The sequence below is a fragment of the Diplotaxodon limnothrissa genome, linkage group LG22 (assembly GCF_057381915.1).
Source record: "Diplotaxodon limnothrissa isolate DT_005_m linkage group LG22, D_limnothrissa_male_GT1.1, whole genome shotgun sequence".
Classification (NCBI taxonomy): Eukaryota; Metazoa; Chordata; class Actinopteri; order Cichliformes; family Cichlidae; genus Diplotaxodon; species Diplotaxodon limnothrissa.
Window position 1 is genome coordinate 21,550,331 of NC_140616.1, and position 25,658 is coordinate 21,575,988.

General features: G+C 39.1%; 3 protein-coding genes across 4 annotated transcripts; 2 read left to right on the forward strand and 1 right to left on the reverse strand.

The window, feature by feature from the left end:
* Positions 1-11,266: 11,266 nt before the first annotated feature.
* fam221a (family with sequence similarity 221 member A) lies at positions 11,267-13,129 on the reverse strand. Its single transcript, XM_085346705.1, has 6 exons — positions 12,978-13,129; positions 12,614-12,787; positions 12,346-12,536; positions 12,167-12,240; positions 11,909-12,041; positions 11,267-11,370 (listed from the first exon to the last, which is right to left on the reverse strand). Exons 1-6 carry the CDS (start codon positions 13,127-13,129, stop codon positions 11,267-11,269), a joined length of 828 nt encoding a protein of 275 aa, XP_085202831.1.
* Positions 13,130-13,434: 305 nt separating this feature from the next.
* Positions 13,435-16,970, forward strand: ccdc126 (coiled-coil domain containing 126). Of its 2 annotated transcripts, none has more exons than XM_085346235.1 (3): positions 13,435-13,763; positions 15,469-16,058; positions 16,247-16,970. In XM_085346235.1, exons 2-3 carry the CDS (start codon positions 15,821-15,823, stop codon positions 16,489-16,491), a joined length of 483 nt encoding a protein of 160 aa, XP_085202361.1. In that variant the 5' UTR covers positions 13,435-13,763; positions 15,469-15,820; the 3' UTR covers positions 16,492-16,970. The 2 variants fall into 2 exon arrangements, with proteins under 2 accessions (XP_085202361.1, XP_085202362.1); XM_085346236.1 differs by having other exon boundaries at positions 13,435-13,742.
* Positions 16,971-18,771: 1,801 nt separating this feature from the next.
* On the forward strand, positions 18,772-24,835 carry tra2a (transformer 2 alpha homolog). Its single transcript, XM_085345943.1, has 9 exons — positions 18,772-18,911; positions 20,319-20,452; positions 20,567-20,732; positions 21,319-21,372; positions 22,632-22,820; positions 23,482-23,597; positions 23,839-23,967; positions 24,052-24,122; positions 24,283-24,835. The coding sequence occupies exons 1-9, from the start codon at positions 18,876-18,878 to the stop codon at positions 24,291-24,293; spliced, it is 906 nt and encodes a 301-aa protein (XP_085202069.1). The 5' UTR covers positions 18,772-18,875; the 3' UTR covers positions 24,294-24,835.
* Positions 24,836-25,658: the final 823 nt, after the last annotated feature.

Genomic DNA, 25,658 nt, shown 5'->3' on the forward strand with positions numbered 1-25,658 from the left:
ACGCGCAGACAAATCGGTGTCTTTAGGGATACCTTTGAGCTTTTGAAACAGCACGCATCCTTGCCAGCAAGAGTCAAAGAGCCTTTAGACATATAGAAAGAGAAGCTCGGTAGATAAACTCAGGGAAAATATAACAAGTGGCGAATAGCACACCACTACATGAAGTCCCCCTCTGCTGCTTGATTGAAAGCTGGATGGAAATGCAATGCAGTTTAAGTGAATCAGAGACATTAATTGTGAGAAAACTCTGCAGTGCAATTCACACTGGACAGGTTTGATGGGTGTAAAAGGGTGCTATTGTAAATCACTGTCAAAAGTATTTATTAATACACGGGTGAAAATAGTCCCCAACAAATGCACTTAGTCCTGCTTGAACTTTTCTTCTAGATATCCATTTAAAAAAACAAAAGGGCTATGTCTTTAATTCATTATTTAAAGACTATTTTTTTTAACAGTAAGAACAATATATAACACCACCAGCCTTATCATTTTACATCTAAGGTGAGACAGGGGATCAAAAATAATCAGCTAACAAGTATGCAATTAGGAGACATTTTGCCAGTGACATCTTTGCTTATTTGCGGCTTCTTTCTTACTGCACATACAGAGGATTAGTCTGTGCTTGGGGTTATAACAGTCTCATCCAGTGTTCTGTTCATTAAATATTTACATCATGATCTATAATTAAAAAAGCTCTGACAACCAGGTCAGATATTGGAGGAAATCTGGTGAATTTCTGTACATCACAAAAGAGGAAAAGGAAGAGGACGAGGGCACCGTTCTTCAAACTCAGGGGGAGAAAAATGGTTAAGTGACAGGGCTAAGAGAGTTCAGGGGAAATGTGATCATTCTTTTATGTTAGCATCAGCACTAATAATATCAGTGCTATTAGAAAGATGGCTACCAATCAGCCTAATACAGTCCCAGTTATGCTGGCTAATTAGACAAATTAAAAAAATACCTGCAATTAAGTTAACAATGATGTATCAATGCAGCACCTTTAAGGTAACCGCTGCAGAAAATAATTTAATGAAGAGCTGGCATTATCAGAAATCGGCTCTGTGGAGACCGACTCCTTCAGAGAGCAAGCTGTTTAAATGCAAATTTGTTTTCTCCTCCTCTCATCAGCCTCCTGGTTTGTACAATAAGTTCTCTCCCGGGATTTGTAGAGATGAAAAGGCTCGCAATTTTCGGCTGCTCTGAATGACACTTTTCAAATTTACAGTGTGTACGAGCGCACGAGGAAACAGAGACAAGCAGGCTATGTGCGTCGTCTCTGTCAGGCAGTTGCATGCAAACAGGCCAAATCCCATTGCAGCTTTGTGCTTTCTTTGGCTATAACGGCATTTTTACATACAACTCTGACATCTAAATTGCTGCTTTTGACTACACTATTGTGCAATGGTGACTTGTGGTAAGCAAGCACTACTATTACTTAGATAGGGCACGGCAGCTCCCGGTTTAGCTGCAAACTGAAGGTGATTTGAGCGCCATTGCAGAGGATTGTGGTTTGTCATCGATTAAATAAACCAAGGCACTGGATTAGCGACTTTAACAAAGTCTAATTGTTGCTTATATAGCTCTGCTTCATCATAATAACAATTGACTTACATTAGGTGACATTTAAGTTAACAATAGTTTTACAGAAAGATTTCTGCTGAACAAACTTCATAGAAGCATATCCACAAATGGTTCTTCTTTGTCTTGGCTTTGACATTAACTGACAGTCTTTGTAGGCAATTATGCAACATCTCAAAGAAACCTAAGCTTCTCCTCTACTTTCAGATCACAGAAAATACAATACTGACAACCCTCATAGAGGAAACATTAATTTCTTCTTCTGTTTATTCATTTCTTCTTCTCCTTATTAAACACCCACTGCTTTAAGAGTCAAACTGCTTTCACTCATTTTAATTTACCTGTCTTAACCTTGTCTGTCAGCGCTCCTTGCTGTCTCCTCTGATCTGTGTGAGTATGCGTCTGTATCTGTATGGGTGTTTGCAAGTGTGTCTCATCTGCTTCTGGGGTGAAAGCAGCACCAGTGTCATGTCAAGAGAAGCATCATATAAGGTCTTTTGAGAGACAGATGAACAGAAGGTCACACTAGCAAGCTGTGACAGGTTGGTTCGGCTCAGGTGTGCAGGTGGGAGTCCTGAGCTTTTATATTAGGAAACCTGATGAAACCTGTAACACGTCAAAGGGCCCTAAACTTTAGTTTAATAAATGTTACGACCTGTGTAAGACCACGGCAGTCTGTGTGCGTCACTGTTATGTCTGCTGTCACATTGAATTGAATTTATCTGAGTCATTTTGGCGAGGTTTTAATTTTTTTTTGAGTGGCAGAGTGACAAAAAATAACCTTAAACAACAATTAAAATGGATTCTTTTAATTCTTTTAAAACGTATGTATTTAAACACAAGACACACAATCAAATGAATGACGTCACAATTTCCAAATCATAACTATTTAACATATTAGTATGTCTACTGAATACATTGACAGTACTTATCCATCCATTTATTATACTGTAGCTGTAAATATATGTTAAAATATTTTACCAACTTATTAGATACCATATAGAAGACGCCTGGTAATAGTGTGTAAACAATGCATTAGTAGGCAAAGCATCAAGAGAATGTGCTGCATTCATGACGTTCACATTCACTGTGAATCAGCCACTGACTATGCCCCGATACTTATTTTGTACATTAAAAGCATCTGCAGATTTAATGTTATTATTAGGGTAGCATAATGCATGGTTAGGCTACTGTGAATACAGATGTTCACACTAAAACAGTGGGAATTTTTTTTACAACAAGTGCAATATTATAAGTAAAACTGCTTATAAAGATGTTTGAGTTTAAGTGCTGTTTCTTGCATAATTTATTTACTTAGGATTAATGATACAAAATAGTACTGCACTTTAAGAGGCTTAAAATTGGGCTAAGTCTTAAGACAAGGGAGATATTATTCTCATCTAGGCTAAATGTTTTGACCTCTTATAATGGCAAATGCGTAATGTGCTTTAAAATGAACTGCTGCGGGAAACATGCTTGTTTCCTTTGTTGCTTCTTAAATAGGAAGATCCCACAGCTGTCTATTAAATGTAAATCCATGTAAAGCTAGGCTGGTTAGCTTAGCTTAGTCTCTGTTCAAAGGCAGCAAATCCACTAAAGCTCACTAATTAACCCATTATATCTCATTTATTTAATTAAAGAGTGTTTTACTGTATATGCAGAGTTTGAGCTGAGCACAAACACACAAGCACAGGCCCACAGAGAGGGTCACAGCACTTGTTGTTAGCCAGTGTACAGCTAATGTTTAACATAGTTGTTACATTGGTTGTTTAAGATGATTACAAATGGCCAAAAAGGGTGGATTCACACCAATAACAAGGTCAAGAAACATTTTACAAGAGAAAATACAATCACTAGTAATTCATCAGCGTGTCAGATAGGTGTTTTCCAGTCTTCCTAGTTTTTATGCTAAGCTAATTAGCTGATGCAAGGCAACCCTATACTTAACTGAGAGATCTGAGGATAAATGGGACATTTCCCAAAATTGAAATGTATTCTCTGCGTACTATCTTTAAAATTAAGACTAGATTCAATCATCTGACACAGATTTTAGATTTGTGATCGTTAATTGCATGCTAATATATGCTGTCTTTCATGTTTTTATTTTTTGATATTTTGTTGTTTTGTGTTTTCTTATTGTACTATGAAATTTCATGCTGTAATTTTATGTACTGTTGTAAATATGTATTTGGTTTTTGGACCAAATTGTTGTACATTACCTGATGGTTTATTAAATTTATTATTGTTTTTGTCTGACCTGCCAGGGAGTACAGACAAAAAGTAGGTTTTTGGTTTTCTCGCATATTTACTTTACGCTGTCCCTTTAAAATAAATAAATTCATATATATAGGCATCAGTTAAGTTGTCAAAATCTGCTGCTAGGCTTTTAACATGCAGCAAAAGGAGTAACTACATTACATCAGTCCATGCAGGCCAGTTAACTGTTAGTTTTAGAATTGATTTCAAGATTTTACTGCTGCTTTTATTAAGTGCTACAGGTTCAGACTCCAGCCTATATCTGTGAGATGCTGACATAAACCTGCAGTGGTCCCAACTAAAAGTCTTGGAGCATTTGAAGTTCAGGCCCCACAGATGTGGAATATTCTGGAGGCAGATCTTAGGTGGGCAAACTCTGTAACCTCTTTCAAATCTGAACTTTAAAAATGCATATTTGTTGCTTTTATTATTATTAGGCGCTTTGTAACTTTTATTTACTTTTATTAAGTGCTATATAAACACAAACAGTGTAAAGTCAATGGATTTTCTTTTTGTGCGTGTATAATTTACCTGACTTTAAGAGAAAAAAGAGCTACAGTTTTGTGGAAACTCTCAATCAAGAGAAAGGACAAGAGTGAGTCTACAGCGAACCTTAGGCTCTGTCCTGCCTTGACAGCTATAATTTTAGATATTTTATATTCTGGGCCTCCTGTTACTTTACATTGTTACTGAAAAACAAATTGTGGAAACCCTACTGTCCTTTATCATTGACTTATAGCTTTCATGGTATCCTAGCATTTATAAGTGCCTCATTGCTAGGTTGAATCAATAACAGCAACACTAGTAACACTAATTCGTCTCTATCACTGGCTACTTTGTGTATTTGTTTAAACTCATATGAACTCCATCAGTGTTCATATATTTATGAATGAGTGTGTGGGTGTGTGTAGCTGCTTGTGTGTAAACACGTGCTAGCCAAACAATCATTAGTTATACAATACCTTTGACTCTGTTATCACAGTGTCTTACGAAAAAGCAAAATCCATTTCTCTCACCTCACTCGCCACCCCCCTCCCGAGTCTGTCGACACAGGAGGAGATCGAAGCACAGCATCTATGAAGTCAATTTCCCACTGTTTCTACCACAAAAGAGAGGAAACACACACGTCTATGCCTTAGATTCATGAAATTCTGATTTTTTTTTCCATTCCTCTTACACATTACTCTGTTTTCTTCAAGTAAGAACAGAAAAAAGCTCTTCAGATTCTTTTGGTAATCAGGAGAGGATTCATGGAAAAAGACTGGCCTGCCACACTGAAAGTCTTGGGTTGAAGATGTTAGAAAATAATTTAGTAATCAGATTATTAATGAATAACTAAAATGGTAAACTAGGGAACTATAGATCTCACTACATATCCATAAACATAATATCATACTAATAATACTGTATGTTTGTGTAGTAGTAGGTCTACATTAAATTGGACTCTCACATTATGGGACATTCCAACCATTAGATTTGGTGAGAGTAAATTGTCACATGCTAGATAAGGAGGACCATTATGTTAATCATTTACTCATGAATTATATATTATTTATTATATAAATATATTTAATATGTAATTGAACAATGTAAATCTTGTTTGTGCATTGTGGATGCAAAAGTGGAACAAGTGAAAATCATTTCCATGCTCTGTATTGGAAGTGAACTGCACTGTACCTTTTAAATAAATAAACAAACTGAAATTGAAATACTTATGTTATGATTTAGCATTTTTCTCTTCAGTTTTGGGCAGCACAATGGTGTGGTGGTTAGCCTCAAAGCCAGAAGGCCAGTATAGTTACAAAACCATAAACTGTGTGTGAAAGGTAGAAGTAGCCCCTGGTCTGTAACATGAAGCCACTTTGAAAAAGCTTTAAACCTGCATTTTTACTAATGGCCAGCAGGGGGCAACTCTTCTGTTACAAAAATCCTGGTTATGTGGAAGTCTATGAGAAAATCACCTTACTGCTCATTTGATTTGTGTTCAGTAAGTATCTCATAATGAGTTTATAGTTCCAATCACTAGTTTAAAATCTTCCACAACATGATGTGATATTCATTGAGTAAATGTAAAGTAAAACAGGTAATAAAGCAGGTCATTCGTGCCAGCATGCTAATTACTAGTATGATTGCCAAGATGCTAATGTATAGGTGTGCCCTTACATCCTGCAGTTTCTCAGCCAGATCTTGACAGTATTTGTTTCTTTTATTACCTCTGGTTTTTCTGAAAGTCAACACAGGAAGAGCCAAGACGCAACCTTGGATATACACATGCATTCATTCAATTTATTGTTTATGTCAAAAAGCCATGATTTTAGCTAATAAATAGCAGTACACATAGGCTGTCTTCCTCCTTTCATCCTCAACTGATTGTGGCAGATGGCTGGCCTTCCTAAGCCTGGTTCTGCCAGAGATCTCTTTCCTGCTAAAAGTGCAGGTCATGCACTTTCTATGCAGCAAGTTAAATAAGAAATATCCATTGCAATAATTTGAAAACATGCCACATTAATTAATTTTCCCAAATATTTTGCACGGTACTGTTTTACACCCTTTGTAAAGTGGTTATAATAGACTCTCTCTGAGTTCTTAGCATCATTTTGGGAATTCTCTTCAAAATTGTATCCCTAGATTCTAACTTAGCATGTAAGTGTTTTTTTTTAATGATGTGTCAGAACCTATCTGTTGTGTTTCTCTGTGCCTCTGCATGAATATTTTTTACCCCTCTGTCTGTGGGGAAATTGCAGGAAGAGTTCTTTACCTCCAGTTAATTCAGTCTTTGTTTACGATAACTGTCACACGGGTAATTAAGTGTCTTCTTGCGCAGTAATTGCCAATTTAATCTTCCGTTCTTGTCTCTTGATTTGTTGCGTCGAATCTGTCAGTCAAGCAGGGCGTGGTTTCCATGGGGATGAGTCAAGTGTAGTAGTCATTCCCCTCAACAGGTTTCTGAACTAAATTACCTGTGGCCTCCTTAACGAGGTTGCTATGGAAAGGCAATTACACTAAATAGTAATCGTGCCAGACTAATTCGTCAGGCCTTTACCTCTTAAATTAATAGGTTTTTCACCTCTTGCTCTGCCTCACCCCATCCCACTCTGCGATAAGCAAACACTGTAAATAGGTAAAGTTTTTCTAAGAATGCTTGATTCTCTTCTAAGTAGCAAAGGAGAAACACGATTAATATTTTGAAGTGTGTAAACAGCTGTGCATGCTTTATTTAGCCTGATACCATGGGCATTGTTTACTCTGAATCTGAAGTTTCAGCTTTGAGATTTCAGATTCCTCTTGGTTCCTTTTTAAACACTCGCCCGCTGAGACCCAGGTGCATCCATGTCGTCCTTCGAGCACAGACCAACATTCTTTCCCCCACGACCACCTGCTCAGCTCACTAACTCGCACAAACACATGCCAAGTTCCCTCAGGTAATGCCAACATTACAACACAGGTGACTTGAAATTCACTGGGCACCGCCAATGTGGATGCTGATCCAGTTTGACTTGCGATCATCAGAGTAGGAACATCTGTGTGGGAGTAAATCCTCATTTGGAGCCTCATTAATTGTGTTTCTAGGTTGAAGACGTTTGAAAGTGGGCTGTCAGTGAAGAATACATGACCCGCTTCTATCGTCATTCACTGGATGGATTAAATCAACTCTCATCATTCCTGATCTACCGTGAGGAATGGGATTAATCAATTGGAGACAGTACATCTATCTGCAAATTAAAAACTGCGCTCATCAGTGAGCACGTAGCGCCGTGATTCTGCTGTTATTTTAGTGATGTGTTGAGTGGGTGGCTTCTTCGCAACAAGAAAACGTCAGTCATAAATGGCTCACATGCGTAAACTGACCAGTTTTATAACTAAATGTTAGAGTGACTATTCATTGCCATAAGATTTTTAGGAATTAAACTTTAAGGACCACTAGTTCATAGAAAATATATTTCTGGAAGTGGAAAACATTCAATATAACTTCCAATCTTCCCAGAACTGAACATCCCAGGAAATTCACCCCAAGGGCCAACCATGCAACGCTCAGAAAAATTGTAAAAGAAAATCCAAGTGCTCGAGCTCAGACTCTACAGCTCTCAATTAGATGCTAACATTTATGACAATAATCTTTGGCCTTTGTGTCACTTTGGAGAAAACCAAACACACCTACTGTCAGCACGGTGGTGGAGGGAAGATGACTTTGGCTTGTTTTGCAGCCACGGGACCTTGGCAGCTTGTTATCCCTGAGTTGACCATGAACTCCTCTGTATACTAAAAAGGCCATAGCTAAAGAAAATGGACAATGATCCCAAGTACAGCTGCAAATCTACAACAGAATGAATGGGGGGGGAAAAGTCAAGATCCTGCAGTAGTCCAGTAAAAAGTTCAGGTCTGAACCTGAGTGAAATGCATTGGACCTTGAAAGAGCTATGTATATACAAATGTCCATAAACCTCCTTGAGCTGAAGCAACATTGTAAGGCACAATTTAAGAGAGCAATCAAGACACACAGAAAACAATGACCTTAAATTCTTCAAACAAAGAAGAACCACCCATGAGAAAACTTTCTTTTTCACATGACTATAAAATGGCTATAGATGTGAATGTGAGCAAGAATGGTCGTAACCCTCAACTTGTTGGCCCTGTGATAGATCAGCGACCTGTCCAGGGTGCATCCTTCCTTTCCTCTTATGACAGCTGGCATAGGTTTTAGGCCCCCATGACCCTGAATAGGAAAACTGGAAGAAGATAGACGGGTGGAAAAGTTTAGGAAAAAAGATAGCTGGTGAACAGGTTCCAAATCTTAGAAAAATGTTATGATGGTGATTGAGTAAAACTCAAAATGATAGCTGAGCAGGTTTTAATTTAGTCTTGTATTTTTCATCTTTGGTTTGCTGTTACAAATGTCTTCAGTCTCTCACTCGTGTAGATGATGAGTGGCTCTTGAGAAAGCTGCCAGGGCTGCTTGATTATGGAAAAAACAAAACAAAACTTAATAGCACTTATTTTGCCCACTGCTGAGATCACAGTTGTTTAATACAATTACACACAGACTTTAGGAAAATTGTAGTCTTATATACTTTAAAAAGGTTGACCTTTGGATTAATTTGAGTTTAAATAACTTTAATAATAATTCAACTGAAGATGACTAAATAAATAATTTAGTCATTCAGGGCGATCGTGGCTCAAGAGTTCGTCTTGTAATCGGAAGGTTGCCGGTTCGAGCCCCGGCTCGGACCGTCTCGGTCATTGTGTGCAAGGCACTTCACCTACCGTCTACTGGTGATGGCCAGAGGGGCTGATATGGCAGCCTCGCTTCTGTCAGTCTGCCCCAGGGGAGCTGTGGCTACAACTGTAGCTTGCCTCCACCAGTGTGAGAGTGAATGAATAGTGGAATTGTAAAGCGCTTTGAGGGTCTCGAAAAGCGCTATATAAATGCAATCCATTATTATACATCATATCTTAATTTTTACCATCATAGTCACACTTGTGAGTTTCAGCAGAGACGCCAAATAAAGAGGACCGTGGTTTATGCATCATGGCAGCACAAACAGCATTATAAAACAGACAACATCTACTTGATAAAGCATTGTTTCGTCTTCTTAAAAGTTCACAAAAACAGTGTGTCAAAATCTGGATCATCGTAATAATGTTGCCAGTGGTTCCCCCACTCAGCTCTTTGACTGAACCGATATACTGTATTGTCAGTAATTGTTCAGTTGCATGGTGGGATTTAGTCACAGCTTTTGCTGACAGCTGATTATATCACTTTGTCACGACACTGACAAAGACATACTTTTCAGTGAAAGCTGAAATGATTTCACTTTGAACCAAGCTGCTTGTTCTTCAACTCTGAAAAAGGCATACCTTTGCAGTCCAATGACATTTTTTTAACCTTAGTCTTGCTTCTGCACACATGGTAGATTTTAAATCAAACAATCAACATGTGATGTGCAGATTTTCGAAGTTTCAGATTTTTAATTCAGGGGGTTTAACAAAAGTAGTGCATCAACTGATTGTAAATTACAGCCATAGCATATGCAGAGAAATGAGGGTGTGACTGTATGCAGATAGTATGCACAGTGCAGGCTGCAAACATAGCCTGTGGATTCCTTAATCTAAATATAGCAGTAAGCGGTTTACACATTCACCTAATAAGCGGGAAATCTCTGGTTCGATCCCAAGGGGAGACACAAATCCCTTTGGGGTTACATCAGGAAGGCCAACCTACGGTAAAAAATCTGCCGAATCAAACATGCGAGCTACCCCTGTGGCGACCTCTTGTGAATAAGACTGCAGCTTAAAGTAGCTTTCTACAGGACTATACTGTGTGCACAGATGCAGCCAAATACTGCAAAACTGGAACACCATGTCAAAGTGCAAATGGATAATGACCCAAAGAATACTGCAAGAGCAACCGAAGAGTTTCACAATGCACAGAAATGGGATATTCTTCAATGACTAAGCCAGTCATCCAATCTGAGCCCAACAGAGTGTGTTTTATAGTTTCTGAAGACCAAACTCAAAGCACATACACCCAAAAGCAGCAACAGAAGGTCACTGAGCATCTCATGCAGGAAAAAGAGCATTTGATGATCTCCATGGGTTCTAGACTTCAGGCAGTCACTGACTGCGCAGGATTTTCACAGAAGTATTAAAAATAACCTATTTCAAATTATGCTGGTTTTGTTAGGGTCCCTGGGTCGTCGACCCAGTGTTTTGTGTTCTTGGTTCTTTGATTTTGTTATTTCATTATATTCTAGCTTTGCTTTATGGGTTTTAGGATTATTCTTAGTTTAGGTTCTCTGGGTGGGGTTTGGTTAGAGTTTTAGTGTTCTGGTTTTCTGTCTGTGTTCCATAGTTGCTGTCTCCCCTGTCTGCAGTATCCCCACGTCCAGTCAGTGTCTGTGTCTGCCCTGGTCCCACGTCTCTGTTCCCTTTGTTATAGTGCTTGCCTGTGAGTCTGTGTTATGTTTCCTGTTTTACTTTGAAAGTCCATGTCTCATGTTAATGTGTCTGGTTTTGCTTCCCCTTGTCTCGTTAGGCCTGATTTGCCCCAGCTGTGTTTCCCTCCTGTTGCCCATTCCCTGATTGCTCCCTCCCTCCCTCCCTCCTGCCTGCATACAGTCGTTTCATAACAGGTTTATCTAATTACGCCTCTGTAAATGGGGGATAGTGTATAAAAATGGCTGTAATTCTTACAATGCTTACTCACTGCCTGCAATCCACATACAATCTGCATTTCGCCACACCCCCATTTAGTTATACAGCTGTAATTCTTAATCAGTCAATGCAGGACTTTTGTTAAACCCTTGAATTAAAGCTTTTTTCTTTTATCTAAACTCTCCCAAAAATGACAACAATTTCAGCATTGTCCAAATATGTATGTATTGAGTATTTCATATTCATTATCCTATGGATACACACAAACCGATGTTGTATTTTATTGTTTGTTGGTCCCTCTCTTACAGAGAGCAAACCTTGATGCTTTAGCTGATGTTTGGTTGGTCTTTAATGCCGAGCAGCTCTGCTGAGGGCTTTCTTGATCTAAAAAAAAATACAGCAGAGAGTATGGAAATCATGTATGGAAGGAGGTGTCATTGCAAAATATATGCAAAATTATGGAGTAATCAGTCCACTGCATAAAGTTTGAATCTTTTTTACACACTGTACTATAATCAAAAGAAAGACATATATTTTTGTGTCCACACAGCTGTACTCCAAATCGAGATAACCACACACAGTCTTTACTCTACACTTTTCACTTTTCATGAACAAATCGCAGCACTGCAGGTTTCTTCATTTCAACACTGACACTCCACTGCACTTTGCTGCCCTCCTATGTGCTTTAATGGAACTAACAGTACATACAGTTGAATGCATCCAAAAACACCCTAGCAAAGGCTGGATCACCAAATCCCTCACTCTATAATTCAAAGAGCCTGAGATTTAAAAAAAAAAAGGGCTTTAATGGTCTTAGTGCTTATAGGGTGTTGGTGTTAAACCATACATGTGTAAAAACGGATCTCTACTTTTGCTTCCCTTGGAAGAAAGACAAAAAGGTTATATGCAGTTATAGTCTTACCTGAGCCACTGATTTCCAAAGCTAGGTAACCATCAATCAAGGAGCTGAACCCTGTCAGCCCACCCATGGCAGCATAAGGGACATCCCTGCCCACAGGCTGACCGCGTGCCTGCCTCTCCAGTTTTGTCTCAACCTGCCAAGAAGATAGAGCAAACACAATAAAGTTTTATTTGAAATTATGCAGAGTAATAGAAATCTAGATCTAGCATCTGCTTCTTTAACAAGAAGAAAACATGTTTGATGTTTGAGTTGTCTTACCAGAGTCTGGTGTTCAGAGCTGGGCTGGCCACACCCACAGGTGTAGGGACTCTGGAATCCAGAACAAGAACTGCCTGATAAAAAAGTCAGCAGAACAAGAGTCCACATAGGTGCTGGAGTTCACACTGAGTGGAGTAAACCTGTAATACAGTTTTAAAATGTAGTGATTTCAGACTCACAAGACTTGCACAAGTGGCCTGCTGCTTCACTGTGATGTTGAGGTAAGTGTTTACACCTGCAGCGCACAGGGTTTGGTCCAAGCCGAGGGACGTACTCGTAGGCAGGGCAGCAGCATCCCTTGACTCTGCATGGTAAGGCCAGGGGTCGCTCAGAGGGAACCACTTCCCAGTCTGTTTTATGTTGCTTGTACCTGGATTACATTTCATTACTGAGCATGTGCAAGAGAGAAGGATGTCTGAGTGTGTGAGTTATAAAGGAATGTGTTACCTATGTGCACAGAAGCACTGTGTTTCTGGGCCAATCAGCTTACAGTCAATACCCCCAGGCACTCCATAGCTCACATATAACCGGTTTTTAAGTCGCTGAGAAAACATCTTCTTCCTGTATTCCTCATATTGCTCTGGAGTGAAGAGCTTTTCTCCATCATCATCACCCACAATCCTTCAGAAGACGAACCACCAATAGGAATAATATTACATACAGTTAAATCTATTTATATTCCTTGTTTTCCTATAATACGAGCTTATCTAAGTGTAATAGCATAGTCGCTATGTTAACTTTGGCAAAAGCTGTCACGTGACGGTGACTGAAAACCCAAAACCATCAGTCAAAAGACACTCGCCAAACAAACCTTCTGTATTCCCAGTAGTCATCAACTGCTTTTAAAGCGGATTGATCGAGATCTATTTTCTCCATGTTGTTAGAGGGTTTAACTTGTAGCTGTAGCTCGCTCCTTGCACAGTAGCTACTCTTTGTGTTTACAACCAGTTTTAAAATTGCCATGGAGATGGTTTTAGACTTCCCTCTAATGGGCGCAGGGTGAACTACACACACGCGCACACAAAGCAATGACGGATTTGTGGCTTGCTATCGTCGTGAACGTTACAATATGCCGTATGATTTCTTTTTTACGGAATAAACTCATTGTTACTTAAAGGTTTCCCCTTAAATAATACTCGTAGATAAACGAAAGTAATTCAATAAAATATTTGGTTAGAGGCGATACACCACGATAAGTAGGGTATGAATACATTTCCCATAATTCAATAGCACTGACGCATGCACGAGACGTCCAGTAGAACCATGACATTCAGCGCAGTTGCATGCTTGGAATTTAGCTGCCGACTTTTGCATACAGAGACCCCGTCGGTTTTTCGAGGCTGTGTCGGAAGGCGGCGGAATGACTTTGAGCCGGAAAAGACACCTTCACTCGAAGTTCGGTAGCTAACTTTTCGTTAACGGAAACAAAGGGAGGGTGCCGTTCACAACACAGCAACAACAGCCCTGGGTTGCCAAACAACAAGCATCATTCAGTGTCAGCCACCGGTAGCCGCTGGAGCTCACAGTCGCCTCGTCACTGCCTATCTGCAGCCTGCAAATTTCCGCTTCAGTTCAAGTTAGTTTCCCAGATAACACGGTGGGTTGAAATGTGTGTTTTTTGAAAGGTTTTGGGACACGAAAAAGGTTTACCTTCCCTTTTCGCTGTTGACTGTATGGTTTCAGTGCTGGCGAGCAGAAATGTCGAGCTAACGTGAAATATCGACAGAGTTGGAAACCGCTTCAGTGACTGTTAAGTAGTTAAAAACAAATGTCCCGAAATGCCTATCAGAAACGAAGCACACGTGTGGTTTGGATTCGTTTTCAGTGCTGGGTTGGATAATCTACTTTAAACATGTTTATTTTATATTCTGCTAGGTGATAAACAGGTTCAGTAAGTTCTGTATTTTGTTTTTTTGTAAAACCCAAGCACTGTTGACAGTTCGGTATTGCGCACCTGTCGCCCAATTGAACCATTCGCTGACCCTGCCAGTTGTTTGCCTGTGCAGATGACATGCGACAGCTGTTGTGGTCAATATTTAACTTCTGGGATAGATGTGAATGGCTGGTAAGGAGTCCGATAAGCCATGCGCCCGATTAGGCACGCTGTGTTAAACAGTCCTCTAACCAGGTGGAAGATTATTTGTCTGAAACGTTTGTGTTTCCATGAAATTATGGTCCGGTCATGACAAGAGTCTCACTTCCTGACTTACTTATACCGTTACTTTAAGAATTTCTTCCTAGTTGAGTTTGTATTTGCTGATAACTGGTTTTGCCCAGGTCACAGAAAGGACATGTTTGCGTGTATGAGAAGCATCACTTAACAGATTGTGTTACTCATCTTTTCATAATTTATCTGCTCAATCACCATCTCCTCTCCAGCCTCACAAAAAGAAGTGACACTCCCTCACCCAAGAGATTTTTCAGAAAATGAACCTGGTGACAAAGTTGTGAAAGCTGAGAAATTGTGTAATGTGCTTTGACTGTGCACAGTGCGCTTGCAGATTATTTGTCACTATTGTGCCCATTGTGGGATTGGGGTATGAATGCCCTCTGTCTGTTTCTCTCTCCCCTATTTGGAGCTGCAAAGTAGGTACGGTGAAATCTAAACTAGTAATCAGGTTTCTGGGCTAAGAGGGCTGAAAGAGATTTGTAGCTTAGTGTTTGTAACCAAAAGCAGTAAAAGGGGGAAAATGTCACTAGTAACAACAAGGTATTTCAGGAAACCTTGCTATTAATGATAAGATAGATGTGATAATTCACATGAGGTTGTGCTTTCATTACCGTAACTCACCCAGAAATACTCATTCTGTGTTTAAAAACATTGTGAGCCCTTACAAATTTAGAGGATGAACAAAAATGAGACTGCAATGGGTTTAAGCTTTTTTTCTTTTAATCATGACATTGCAGCACTGCAAAAAAAAAAAAAAATCCATCTCATCCATTTTCTTCTGCTCATCCTTATTAGGGTCGTGGGGGGCTGGAGGCTATTCCAGCTACCATAGGGCATGAGATGGTGTACACCCTGGGGAGGTCGCCAGTCTGAAGCAAGGCTAACACACAGAGAGAGAGAGAATCAGTCACACTCACATTAACACCTGTGTATAATTTAGAATCACAAGTTAACCTTATCTCACTAACTGCATGTCTTTGGATTGTGGGAGGGAGTTTTGCTGCAGTGTTTAAAGTAATTGTTTTGTCAGATTTTTCATTGCATCCCTAATGTAAGCATGTTTTTCCTTCTATATTAATGTTGTTATTTCTGTCTGTTGTCTTCTTTTTCTTGTTCTTGTTTGTTTTTAAAGCATTTTCAGCCATGTCTGCTGATCCCCTGCCTAAAAACCCAGTCTGCATTGGTGATTTGGTCTCACACATCTTGCAACCCAAGCACCTTTCCAAACACCCCTGAGTGCCGATGTCTGTGGCTACACTTCTTGGCTTCTGCTGTTACTCCAGACTTCTTCATATCCCCTCACGATGAGCAGGATGTGCAGCAGACTTTGACAGCTTTGACCTCTGTTTGACTAAGGACAGCAGGATTTGTTTCCTGCAGGAACTGCTACGTTGTCAAGCTGATTGTTTAAAAATTCAAAGAACTCAAGACCTTCAGCCTCAGACCGGGCATTCATAGCCACCTTTCCCCTTCACCACAGTACCATGCTGGCTGCACTACTGCGTAGGAACATGTCTCAGAAGCTGAGTATGCTACTCCTGGCATTTGGCCTGGCATGGGGACTTATGCTGCTGAGGTACACTGTGCAGCAGCCTCGCCATCAGAGCAGTGCAGAGTTGCGTGAGAAGATACTGGAGCTAAGCCGGCGATATGTCAAAGTGCTGACAGAAGAGAACCAGAATGCACCAGGTGGGCCACAAGGAACCTCCATGGCAGGATATGGTAAGAATTTAGAAAAATTCAGAAGTGGTGCAATATTACCATACTTTTTAAATGGAAAGTATGATGATATTGCACCATATTTTACTAATACCTACATGACAAGTGTGTCTCATAGTTGCAAGAAAAGCAGCCTCAAGGACTGATTTTTTTCCCCCTTCTGTCTTTTTCTCTGTACTTTACTCAAATAGCTGACCTGAAGAGGACTATAGCTGTGTTACTGGATGACATTCTGACACGGCTTGTAAAACTGGAGGGGAAAATTGAACTGGTGGTCAATTCCTCCTCTACAAACAGCTCCCACACAGCAGGGGGCCTGCTTGCATCTGCTCCTGTAGCCCTGCAGAAACCTGTGAAGCAGCAGGAGAAACCTGGAAGTCACCCAGGGACATATCGCCTTCATCCACACATACCTAATAGGGCCCGACCACATTAAGAAGGCCAAATATTATATCTTTTTTTTTTTTTTTTTGTTAAATAAGCACACCAAGTTTTACATCTTTCATTGCTAATGAAGCAACATCAGATAAATAAAGAGCTGCAGGGATTCTTATGGATGCCCAGAAGCTTAAGTTATGGAATGTGTCTCAGAAATATTCATCCAACTCAGAAGAAAGAGGACCTCTTTAGTCTCTCAATGCTGATATTTATTTCATTTTTTTGTACCAATACTTCCAGCACATCTTTTTCTTGTTTTGTATTTCCATTGCTGAAACTATTATGCCTATTTTTTCAAATGTAAGGTGACTGTTTAAGTATATGCCAAAAGCAGATGCTTGAAACTGTTCCTGAATTCTAAATGCTTAATCATAAAACCAGCTTAAAATGCTCCCATCGCCAACAAGTTACAGTACTACTTCAACATATCAAAATGCTGTACATGTATGATAGCTTAGAATACAGTTTTAGTTTTTTGCTGCCACGATTGCTAAGAACTAAAGAACTTGAAGATTCTTCCTTTAGCTTACAGCTAATGAGGTTTTAAGGCAAAATTAACTAGGTAGTTTTCTTGTAACAAAAAATCCAAAGAATATTATTTGCACTCCATGTGAAGGCAATATAAATGTGTATGTGCTGTTGCTGTGAGACGTATGGAGAATATCATGGGATGATGCCTATTTGCCGCTGTAAATGCGTGCGAGTGTGTGTGCTTGCTCTGTCTCACTTCAAATCCAGTAGCTCAAAGAGACTGAATGTATATGCAGTGAGTTTTTAGCCCACTAATGCTGTTAGGATAAGTGACTCACTGCTTACACATATTCATGGTGCACTGTGATTATAGAAACCTTTTAAAATTAAATCATCTGCATTGGACCTGTGCTCTTAGCATAGTTAACACTGGTTTGTCCACCAAGAAAGAAAAACTTGTTGGTCGTTATATTGGATTTGCAACATTTTTATCAACATTTCTTCCTTTTTTTTGGCAGGAGGGGGATTATACAAAACACAGCATGAGTGGCAGAATAAAAGTGAGGAAAAATAAGGCAGTTAAAGCAGCTTTGTTTCAGCTTAACAGTATGTGGCGATCACAGGACTAAATAATCGAGTAGTGGCGCGACCTTAATTTGCTACATGATGCAATGAAGTAAAAATGATAAGGTGGTGACCTGATGGGAGATGTCTTTACTCACACAACCCTATTTTCCAAAAAAACAAAAAAAACCCAAACTGATTTAAAAAAAAAAATTTAAGCAGTAGCAGCATGCTTCCCAGAAAGCCTAGTCCAACACTAAAAGAAAAATGCAGTTTAGTCCAGTACTAGGTATAATGCATGTCTGGGAATCTTTATTTAAATACAACAAAAAGAGCACTACTATTTGTTCATGTTTTTATTGAGAAGTAGAATAAAAACTTCACCATCTTCCAATGTGTATGAAGAAGGAAAGAAGACACAACTCCAGGAGCATAATGTAGAAAACAACTTTGTTGCTAACCCGTGGACTTTATTTTATGACCTCAAGCTAAAGTGTCACACTGCAGGAATAAAGTTGCTTAATATTTAACTGCAGCTGGACGTTTGTCTTTTTTGTAACTTGTATTTGGTGGAGCTTTTTTTTTTCTTTTTTAGGAAATGGGGTTGTAAAGTGTGATTTAGACTTCTGCGGAAAATCTGGCACAACTGACTTTGCAACCGGGAGCTCCTAATACCTACACCGCAACCTTTGTCGCCATTCAAGTCGTTGACCTGTAGTTACGTTTGTCGTGAGGAGTACGTCAGGTTATACAGAAGGTTCCGGCGTAAGGTTAAAATGGGGTTCCGATTATGGTGTACATCTGACGCGGAAGTGTAATTCACCTGCAAATTAACATCATGATTTAAAAAAAAGATCACCAGTAAGTTTGTGTCCTGTCCTCTGACATAAAGAGAAGCACTGAAATACAAAGCAGGTCCTTCTTGAACATTTAAATGTTTTTTTTAAAATCATGTTTCTTCACGTGACTGTAGCCTCTACTCTGCCTCCAACGATCTTAACTCTCACTCTCTACAATGAGAAATTTTGCTCTCCTTGACAATAAATTACTTTATCCTGTGTGGCAGCGTTGCTTTGTACTACAACATCTTAATGTTTCTCCGCGACACTAATGGTCCGTGAAAGAACATTACAACTTCTCCGTGTGTTCGCCATGTTTTTTTTATGTCGAAAGGGGGAGGGGGGGGGGGGGGCGTGGGAGATGACGTCAGATCCTGCGGCTCATAAGCATATCAGCAACCTACGTTACGCGCCATCTTCTAGCTACTGACCAGAAAATATACGTAGCATATAAGCCCACTTGCTTATTTTTTGTCCAAATAACTGCTTTTATTAGCTATACCGAGCAATGAGTGACCTCGAGGAAGGAAACTATGAAGGGCGGGTAAGTAGTTCCCGTCGAATGATATCGGTGACATCTTCCTTTCTTCCCTTTCTCTTCCGTGTGGCTTTCAGTAAAGAACATTGTTAGGATACACTAACTACTAGCCAATGGTAATGTGTGCTAACTCTAAATAACCTGCAACGCTTCATCGGCTTGCGTTACAGTTTTCAGACAGAGGCAGAGAAATGCCTCAAGTTAACGGAAGAAAACTATGCTAATACCTGTTTTAATGTGAAAGGTTAATGCTCTGCTAGCAAGGCTGCTTCTAACAGGCGCTAGCTAGCAAGCTAGTTGGCTTAAAATAATAACCAGTGTTAAAACACTGGTGTGTGCAAATTGGCTTCATGCAGTGTGAGTTTAATTGAGTGCACCTGACTCATTCGTTAATGAAAGGAATCACAAGTTATCTCTTACGTTATGCTAGCGTCCTTTTGTGCAGATAGCTCTGCACACTTACGGGGTTTTTTTTGGTTTTTTTTGTCTGTAGTACTGCTTTGTGTCAGTGTATGAGGGTTAGTCCTAAGCCACTCTTCGTTCTCAGCGTTCATTCTCTGGTTTATCAGGTTGAAACATTGCTAGAAAATTCATTTAAGCTCTTTTTATTCCCACATATGTTACATTGTTCTGCTCATTTGCATAAATTCTGGGTTATTCAAACCTAATGAAGCAGCACTGTAAATGTAATGATGCATTCAGTTTTCCTTTTCATTTCATTCACGATATTCTCCTTTGCTAAAACACTCTGATCTTAATTTCATTGAATGTTCTTTTTTCATTAAGGTTATTGAACCTGAAGGATTTGAAGAGTTTTATCCAAGAATGATGAAGAAAATTTTCAAGATAAAAGAAGGCTAATGAAAACATATACAGAACAGAACATAGAGCTGGAAAGGGAGGAAGTGTACCGGAAGAATGGTGTCAGATAGACGCGCTTGCAGTGTAATGGCTAAAATGAAACAGACCTGGAATCAGAAAATGAGAAAACTGAAAAAAGAAGAATGAAGAAGGATAGAAATCCTCAGAGAAGGGAGTAGCGTGTAAAGAATCTGGAAGAATGAATGTGTCCCTAGGTTAAGTAAATATATTGTTTGTGTCAAAATGTCTTTTCTTTATCATGCTCCGTTTCTGTAACATAAGAAAATGCATGTTTTTTTTTTTTCCGTGTTAATAGTCCAGGTGAACATGTACATTTTTTAAAATATTGATATTTTAATAATATGCCACACAGAGGTTCATTTATTGAAATTACATGATTACTAACCCTTTTTCCCGCAGTATATAGGCTGCACATTTTAGATAAGTGTACTCTGTGTGATACTTCCATTTTATTTGACTGCTTATTGTGATTTGTATAAATAAATAAATTTTGAATGAGTAAAGGTTGTTAACATACTGCTATGGCAATAGGGGTCACGCTCCCCATCTAAATCGGATCGTGGGAGTCCAGCTCGGGTCAAGTCGGAGAGCAGGTCTCGCTCTCCGAGCCCATCCCGGGTCTCCAAACACTCCGAGTCCAGATCACGGTCTCGGTCAAAATCCAGGTAAGCTTGGCCCCCACCCTTCCCAAAACACACACACACATACACACACTCTGATTATCCTAAATGTTGCCATCTTCTCTTGTGTTGAATTCACTACTACTTCTTCATTTTTAGATCTCGTTCTAGACGGCACTCAAACCGCCGGTACAGCCGTTCACGCTCTCGGTCCTATTCCCACCGGAGGAAGTCCCGTTCTCGTTCCTACAGCCCTGAATACCGGCGCAAGAAGAGCCAGAGCACGTCCCCCATGTCAAACCGGCGCCGTCACACCGGCAGTAGGGTAAGTGTAACTCAAGATGTTGTGGAAGGAAAGGTAAAGAACGTATACATTCACAATCAGACTTGTAAAGACTGGGTTATTGTGTGTCATAGCTAGTAAGTAGTGAGGACATTGAATATATACTGCACGATATACTTAAAGTGAAAATTTATACGCTCAAAATGCTTGGGGGGGTTATTTTTAAAGGAGGCCATGCCTGTAAGTGAATTTCACACCACATTTCACTCAACACATGACACATTTTTATTTAGCGCACCTACATGTTTCCAGAGGCTTCAGGCTAATCTCAACAAAACAGTTTTGTCATTTTGGTTTATTTTTTCAGTATGTATATTATGTATGTTTGTTTGTTTGTTTGTTTTAAATTGTTATTAGGAATTACAACTGTTTTAACAGGAAGTGTTTAATTAAAAGTCTTTACAGTCCAGAGAAGTGTTCTCATTGCGTTATGTTATAAAAATATATTGTTGTGTAAAATATGTTTTATGTTATCAGTTGATTGTGGTAAATGCGGTGGGAATCCGCTTTGACATGACATTTAATAATCCCTTTGATAAACCTTCCCTCCCTTTCATTATATCAACAGAGCCATGACTTCACAAAAGAAGCATACAGTCATGGCGGTGGTGCTGATGTTAGGGTATGTGGACCTTCTGACATATTTTGGGGGGGTGAAGTAATGTTGTGTGTGGGTCAAAGTTACCACTCTCATTGCAGTGCTGCATGAGGTATAAATGCATAAATAATCATAGGGAAATTTTTAAAAATACAAATAACTTGATGTATGTGGACACTGTGGCTGGTTTGCAACCAGCGTCACCTTTATTATCTACAATAAGTATTAGGTCACCTAATAAATCAAGTTATATTTTGAAACTCCAGTGGAAAAGAGGCCTCAACTAACATTTAAGTACTTAAAAAAAATGCTGTCACTATTTCTTTACTGTATGTTTATTTTGTTGCTCCAGTAATTGATGATTTCTGATGTGTGTGCAGTTTTAATGCATATAAAGTACAATGTGCTATATGTGTTTGACAATAATTTTTGAGCAGATCAAATGATATACTAAGTGCCCTGCCTTTTTTTTTTTTTTTTTTTTTTTAAAGTGACTTTAAAGATTCAAATGTAAAATCCTGGTAAAGTAAAAAGATCAGTAAAAAGATATTGTATATATTTATGCCATATGCACTAAAAGTAATGTGTTTCAGTGGTTCCTCATCTGCTGACATGTGCTTGCAGCACCATGTTTAACTAGTTTGACTAGCTTTCTTAAGCTCAATATTTGTAGGGCACAGCTGCTTTATGTGGGCCATATAATAATACAAAACAGAGCAAGCATGAGGCAAGTGAAAAGGTTTTATAGCACGTGTGTATACATAGCTCTCCCTGTGACATATTTTTGAAAGCAGTTTAAGGGGTTATTAAAGCTGTCATAGTTTACCCACTGAGAATTTATTGTGCTACTGTTTCATCATCTTTTGTTACCCCATTATACAAACATAAATTATATGGATTATATCCTTCAAAGCAACTCAATAACTGCCTCAGTTATAAGTCAAAAGTCACAATGTGAGAGCATGTATCCAGTGTAGGTGAAACAGTATTTTGTCCATAAGCTGCAAAACTGGTCCAAAGCAACTATTAAGCATCAGCTGCATCAGTTATAAATTAATTGATTTAGTGTATTTTATTAGTGATTATTTTCTGTGCTGGGTTTTAGGGAAAGACCTTTTTCTAGCATCTGTGCATAAAGTATGTAAAGTGATCCTGTGTGTATGTGGTGGAGGGTGAGGGGGGGCATCATAAATTCATTAAATATATTCTGTATGCAAACCATTACAAGGGTCGATGTGGTAAGCTACGTCATCAACTCTTACCCCTATCGCTGACCTTTCCAGGCGAACCCTGATCCGAGCACGTGTTTGGGGGTGTTTGGTTTGAGCCTGTACACGACTGAGCGTGACCTGAGAGAGGTGTTTTCACGCTACGGTCCTTTGGCTGGAGTCAACGTGGTGTATGACCAGCGCACAGGTCGCTCCCGTGGATTTGCCTTTGTTTACTTTGAGAGGCTTGAAGACTCTAAAGAGGTATGAAAAATATTTAGGGTGTTATTTATGGATCAGATGCCCAGTGGTCTTCAGACTTGATGCAAGCAACTTATTTTTATTGTAATATTGTATTTTCAGGTTATCTCGTTTTTTTTATTTTATTTACTATTTTAAATCTTTAAAAATGTTATTTAGATATCTGACTGAAAATTTTTGAAATCTATCTCAATTTTGAGTTAAGAATGGAAATGATTAAAACAAAAACATTGTTGGCAGAAATAGGCTCGTTATTATCAACAAACATTATCAAAATTGCCAGAAGAAAAAATGTTTACCCCATAAAATGAAAATAGTTTTGGCTACAGTTCCTAATGTTTCTGGACTATTTCACAGTTACCCCAATAAAACAAAAAGTCCAAAAAGAGGCAGTTCTCCATTTTTGTTACCAGTTGTTTAGATTTGCTTCTTCAGAGAGTTTTTTTTTTTTTTTTTTTTCTCTTAAAAATTGGGTGTGATTACTTGAATATGCCACTAGGTGTCAGCCTTTCTTTACATTCTCTCACCACCCAATCATGGGGTCTAATATAGATGGTTTCAGTGTGCAATATTGGTGGGCCTTCATTATTTAAATACATTTTTACCAAAGAGCTTACAGTGGTCTGACAATATCTTTGTATTCTCCTCCCTTTTGTGTTCCCAGGCAATGGAGCGAGCCAATGGCATGGAGCTGGATGGGAGGCGCATCAGAGTGGATTATTCCATTACTAAACGTCCCCATACCCCTACACCAGGAATCTACATGGGCCGACCTACACAGTAAGATCAGCATTTGTGTCAAATCTTAGATACCCGTTTCCTTAACCTACTGCATGACACTGGAGCTCCATTTAAATGCTCCATGAAGCTTAAATGCACCTCTGAGTCATACTGATTAAATGCAGTATTGTCTGTGCTTAACATGGTGCTTTTTTCCCCCTCAAGTTTCTCAGAAGTCATTTTACTTTTTTTTTTATGTATTTATTTTTTTTAATTAATTAACTTTTTTACATTTTTACAGCAATGGTGGTGGCGGCGGCGGTGGTGGCGGCGGTGGTGGCGGCAGCAGCAGCAGAAGGGGAAGAGAGTCATATTATGACCGCGGCTATGATCGCTACGACAGATATGATGAGTACGACTACAGATATAGGTGAGCGCTAATTTTTCTGAGTACAAAGTGTTGTAGTATTATATGGCAGAAGACGCATTTCAAGTTCCTTTTGTCTTTTTGCAGTCGCAGGCGCTCTCCATCACCGTACTACAGTCGATACAGGTCTCGCTCACGGTCTCGCTCCTACAGCCCACGTAAGTGTGAAGAGAAGTGGCGCACAAAAAGCTGGTTATTGCACTTGTTCGAACACATCTCTTGTGCTTAACTCTCTGGTCAAATGATGATCAGTCTTTTTGCACTTCAGACTTCAGCCATTTATTAACACAAATGTTTGTTGTTTCTTGTCTTTTGCAGGCCGTTACTGAGTTGCTTCTTTCAACATTCAGCATCCCTCCAATAACTGATGTGTGTGTGTGTGTTTGCGTGTGGTACATCAAAGTGTTTCAGAGGGAAACATTTTGATTAAGCATGTCTATATCTGCAGAACTCTTGAGTTTTAAAGTAGTTCTTGTTTACATGAAATGTCTTAATTTTTAGACCTTTGGATGCATCCGTGTTGAGTTTGAGCACAGAAATCAGCACCTGTGGCTTACTCTTGCCTCATTATTAGACCTCCATCTTTCCTTCCTCCTTCATTTTCTGGAGCTCGGATCACGTGTTTTGCTCACTTATGGTTGATCAGATTTCTTGTACTCATCACTGTTAACTTTGTATAAAAAATGGGGAAAGAAAAATGACACTGGATTTTGCAGCCTGTGTTAATGATGCACTCTGTGTGTATAAAGATAACAAATTAATGCGAGTGTTAATTTTGACACTAAATAACTTTAATGGTAACTAAATCAGGTGGTTAAAATGAAGTGCTACCAACATCAGAAGTAAAAAAAATTTTTTTTCCCCCAGTCAAGAAGTCATTGTTTAAGTTTTCAGAGAGTTTTAATATCATGTTTTGCAATTTGTTTTATTTTTATTGTTGTTTCTTTGTATGGAAAATACAAATTTATGAAAACCGTGGAAAGTTTAAGGTGTTTTTCTGACTTAATGTTCATGAAATTGAAGTTGGGATTTAGTTGTACAGGTGGGAGTGAATGCTGTAAGTTGAGTGGGTGAGGTGGGAAAGCAAGAGATTCACACAACAAGATGAATTCCAAGGTGGTGTGCACGATAAGATATCGACACAAACTTAAAGTCGCCTGCTGTATTCTTGTGTTGAAAATACAGTGTATCCTCAATATACATTCAGTTTACTTTCATTAAGATGACACCAAGGAAAATAAACACAACGGCTTTTAGCAAGACTTTTATTCGACTGAGTTAATAAAATACAAAGTTCACATGGAGGGGTAATACATTAAAATGCACTAACTTCTTCACCGTTGTGACAGTGGATATTACATAATGAAAAGGAGACAACATGATTAGATTTGTTTTGCATACAATGGTGTTACCAGCCACAGGTACAACAACCCTGCAGAATGCATGAAACCACCATGATCACTCACTCTGTCCCCCACAAAGACAGCTAAAATTTGAACAGATTGAGAGGAAATGGGATTTTGACACAGCGGATAATCACAAAAGTAAACCTGAAGGAATGAAGGGTCCTTTATCTGTAGACCATGGGACCAATAACAAGGCACTTCATTCAAATGGGGTTAATAATCACTGCTGACATGTCATGGGGCCCCTCAGAGTTATGCATTCATTCCTAGTCATTCACATAATTCTTA

Coding starts and splice junctions, on each gene's coding strand:
- fam221a (XM_085346705.1), bottom strand. CDS start 13,129: ATGGCAATTTTAAAACTGGTTGTAAACACAAAGAGTAGCTACTGTGCA. Junction 12,788..12,977: donor GACTACTGGGAATACAGAAG/GTTTGTTTGGCG, acceptor CGTCTTCTGAAG/GATTGTGGGTGATGATGATG. Junction 11,371..11,908: donor TTTGGAAATCAGTGGCTCAG/GTAAGACTATAA, acceptor ATTTTTTTTTAG/ATCAAGAAAGCCCTCAGCAG.
- tra2a (XM_085345943.1), top strand. CDS start 18,876: ATGAGTGACCTCGAGGAAGGAAACTATGAAGGGCGG. Junction 18,912..20,318: donor AAGGAAACTATGAAGGGCGG/GTAAGTAGTTCC, acceptor CTATGGCAATAG/GGGTCACGCTCCCCATCTAA. Junction 22,821..23,481: donor GGCTTGAAGACTCTAAAGAG/GTATGAAAAATA, acceptor TTGTGTTCCCAG/GCAATGGAGCGAGCCAATGG.
- ccdc126 (XM_085346235.1), top strand. CDS start 15,821: ATGCTGGCTGCACTACTGCGTAGGAACATGTCTCAGAAGCTGAGTATG. Junction 16,059..16,246: donor AACCTCCATGGCAGGATATG/GTAAGAATTTAG, acceptor TTACTCAAATAG/CTGACCTGAAGAGGACTATA.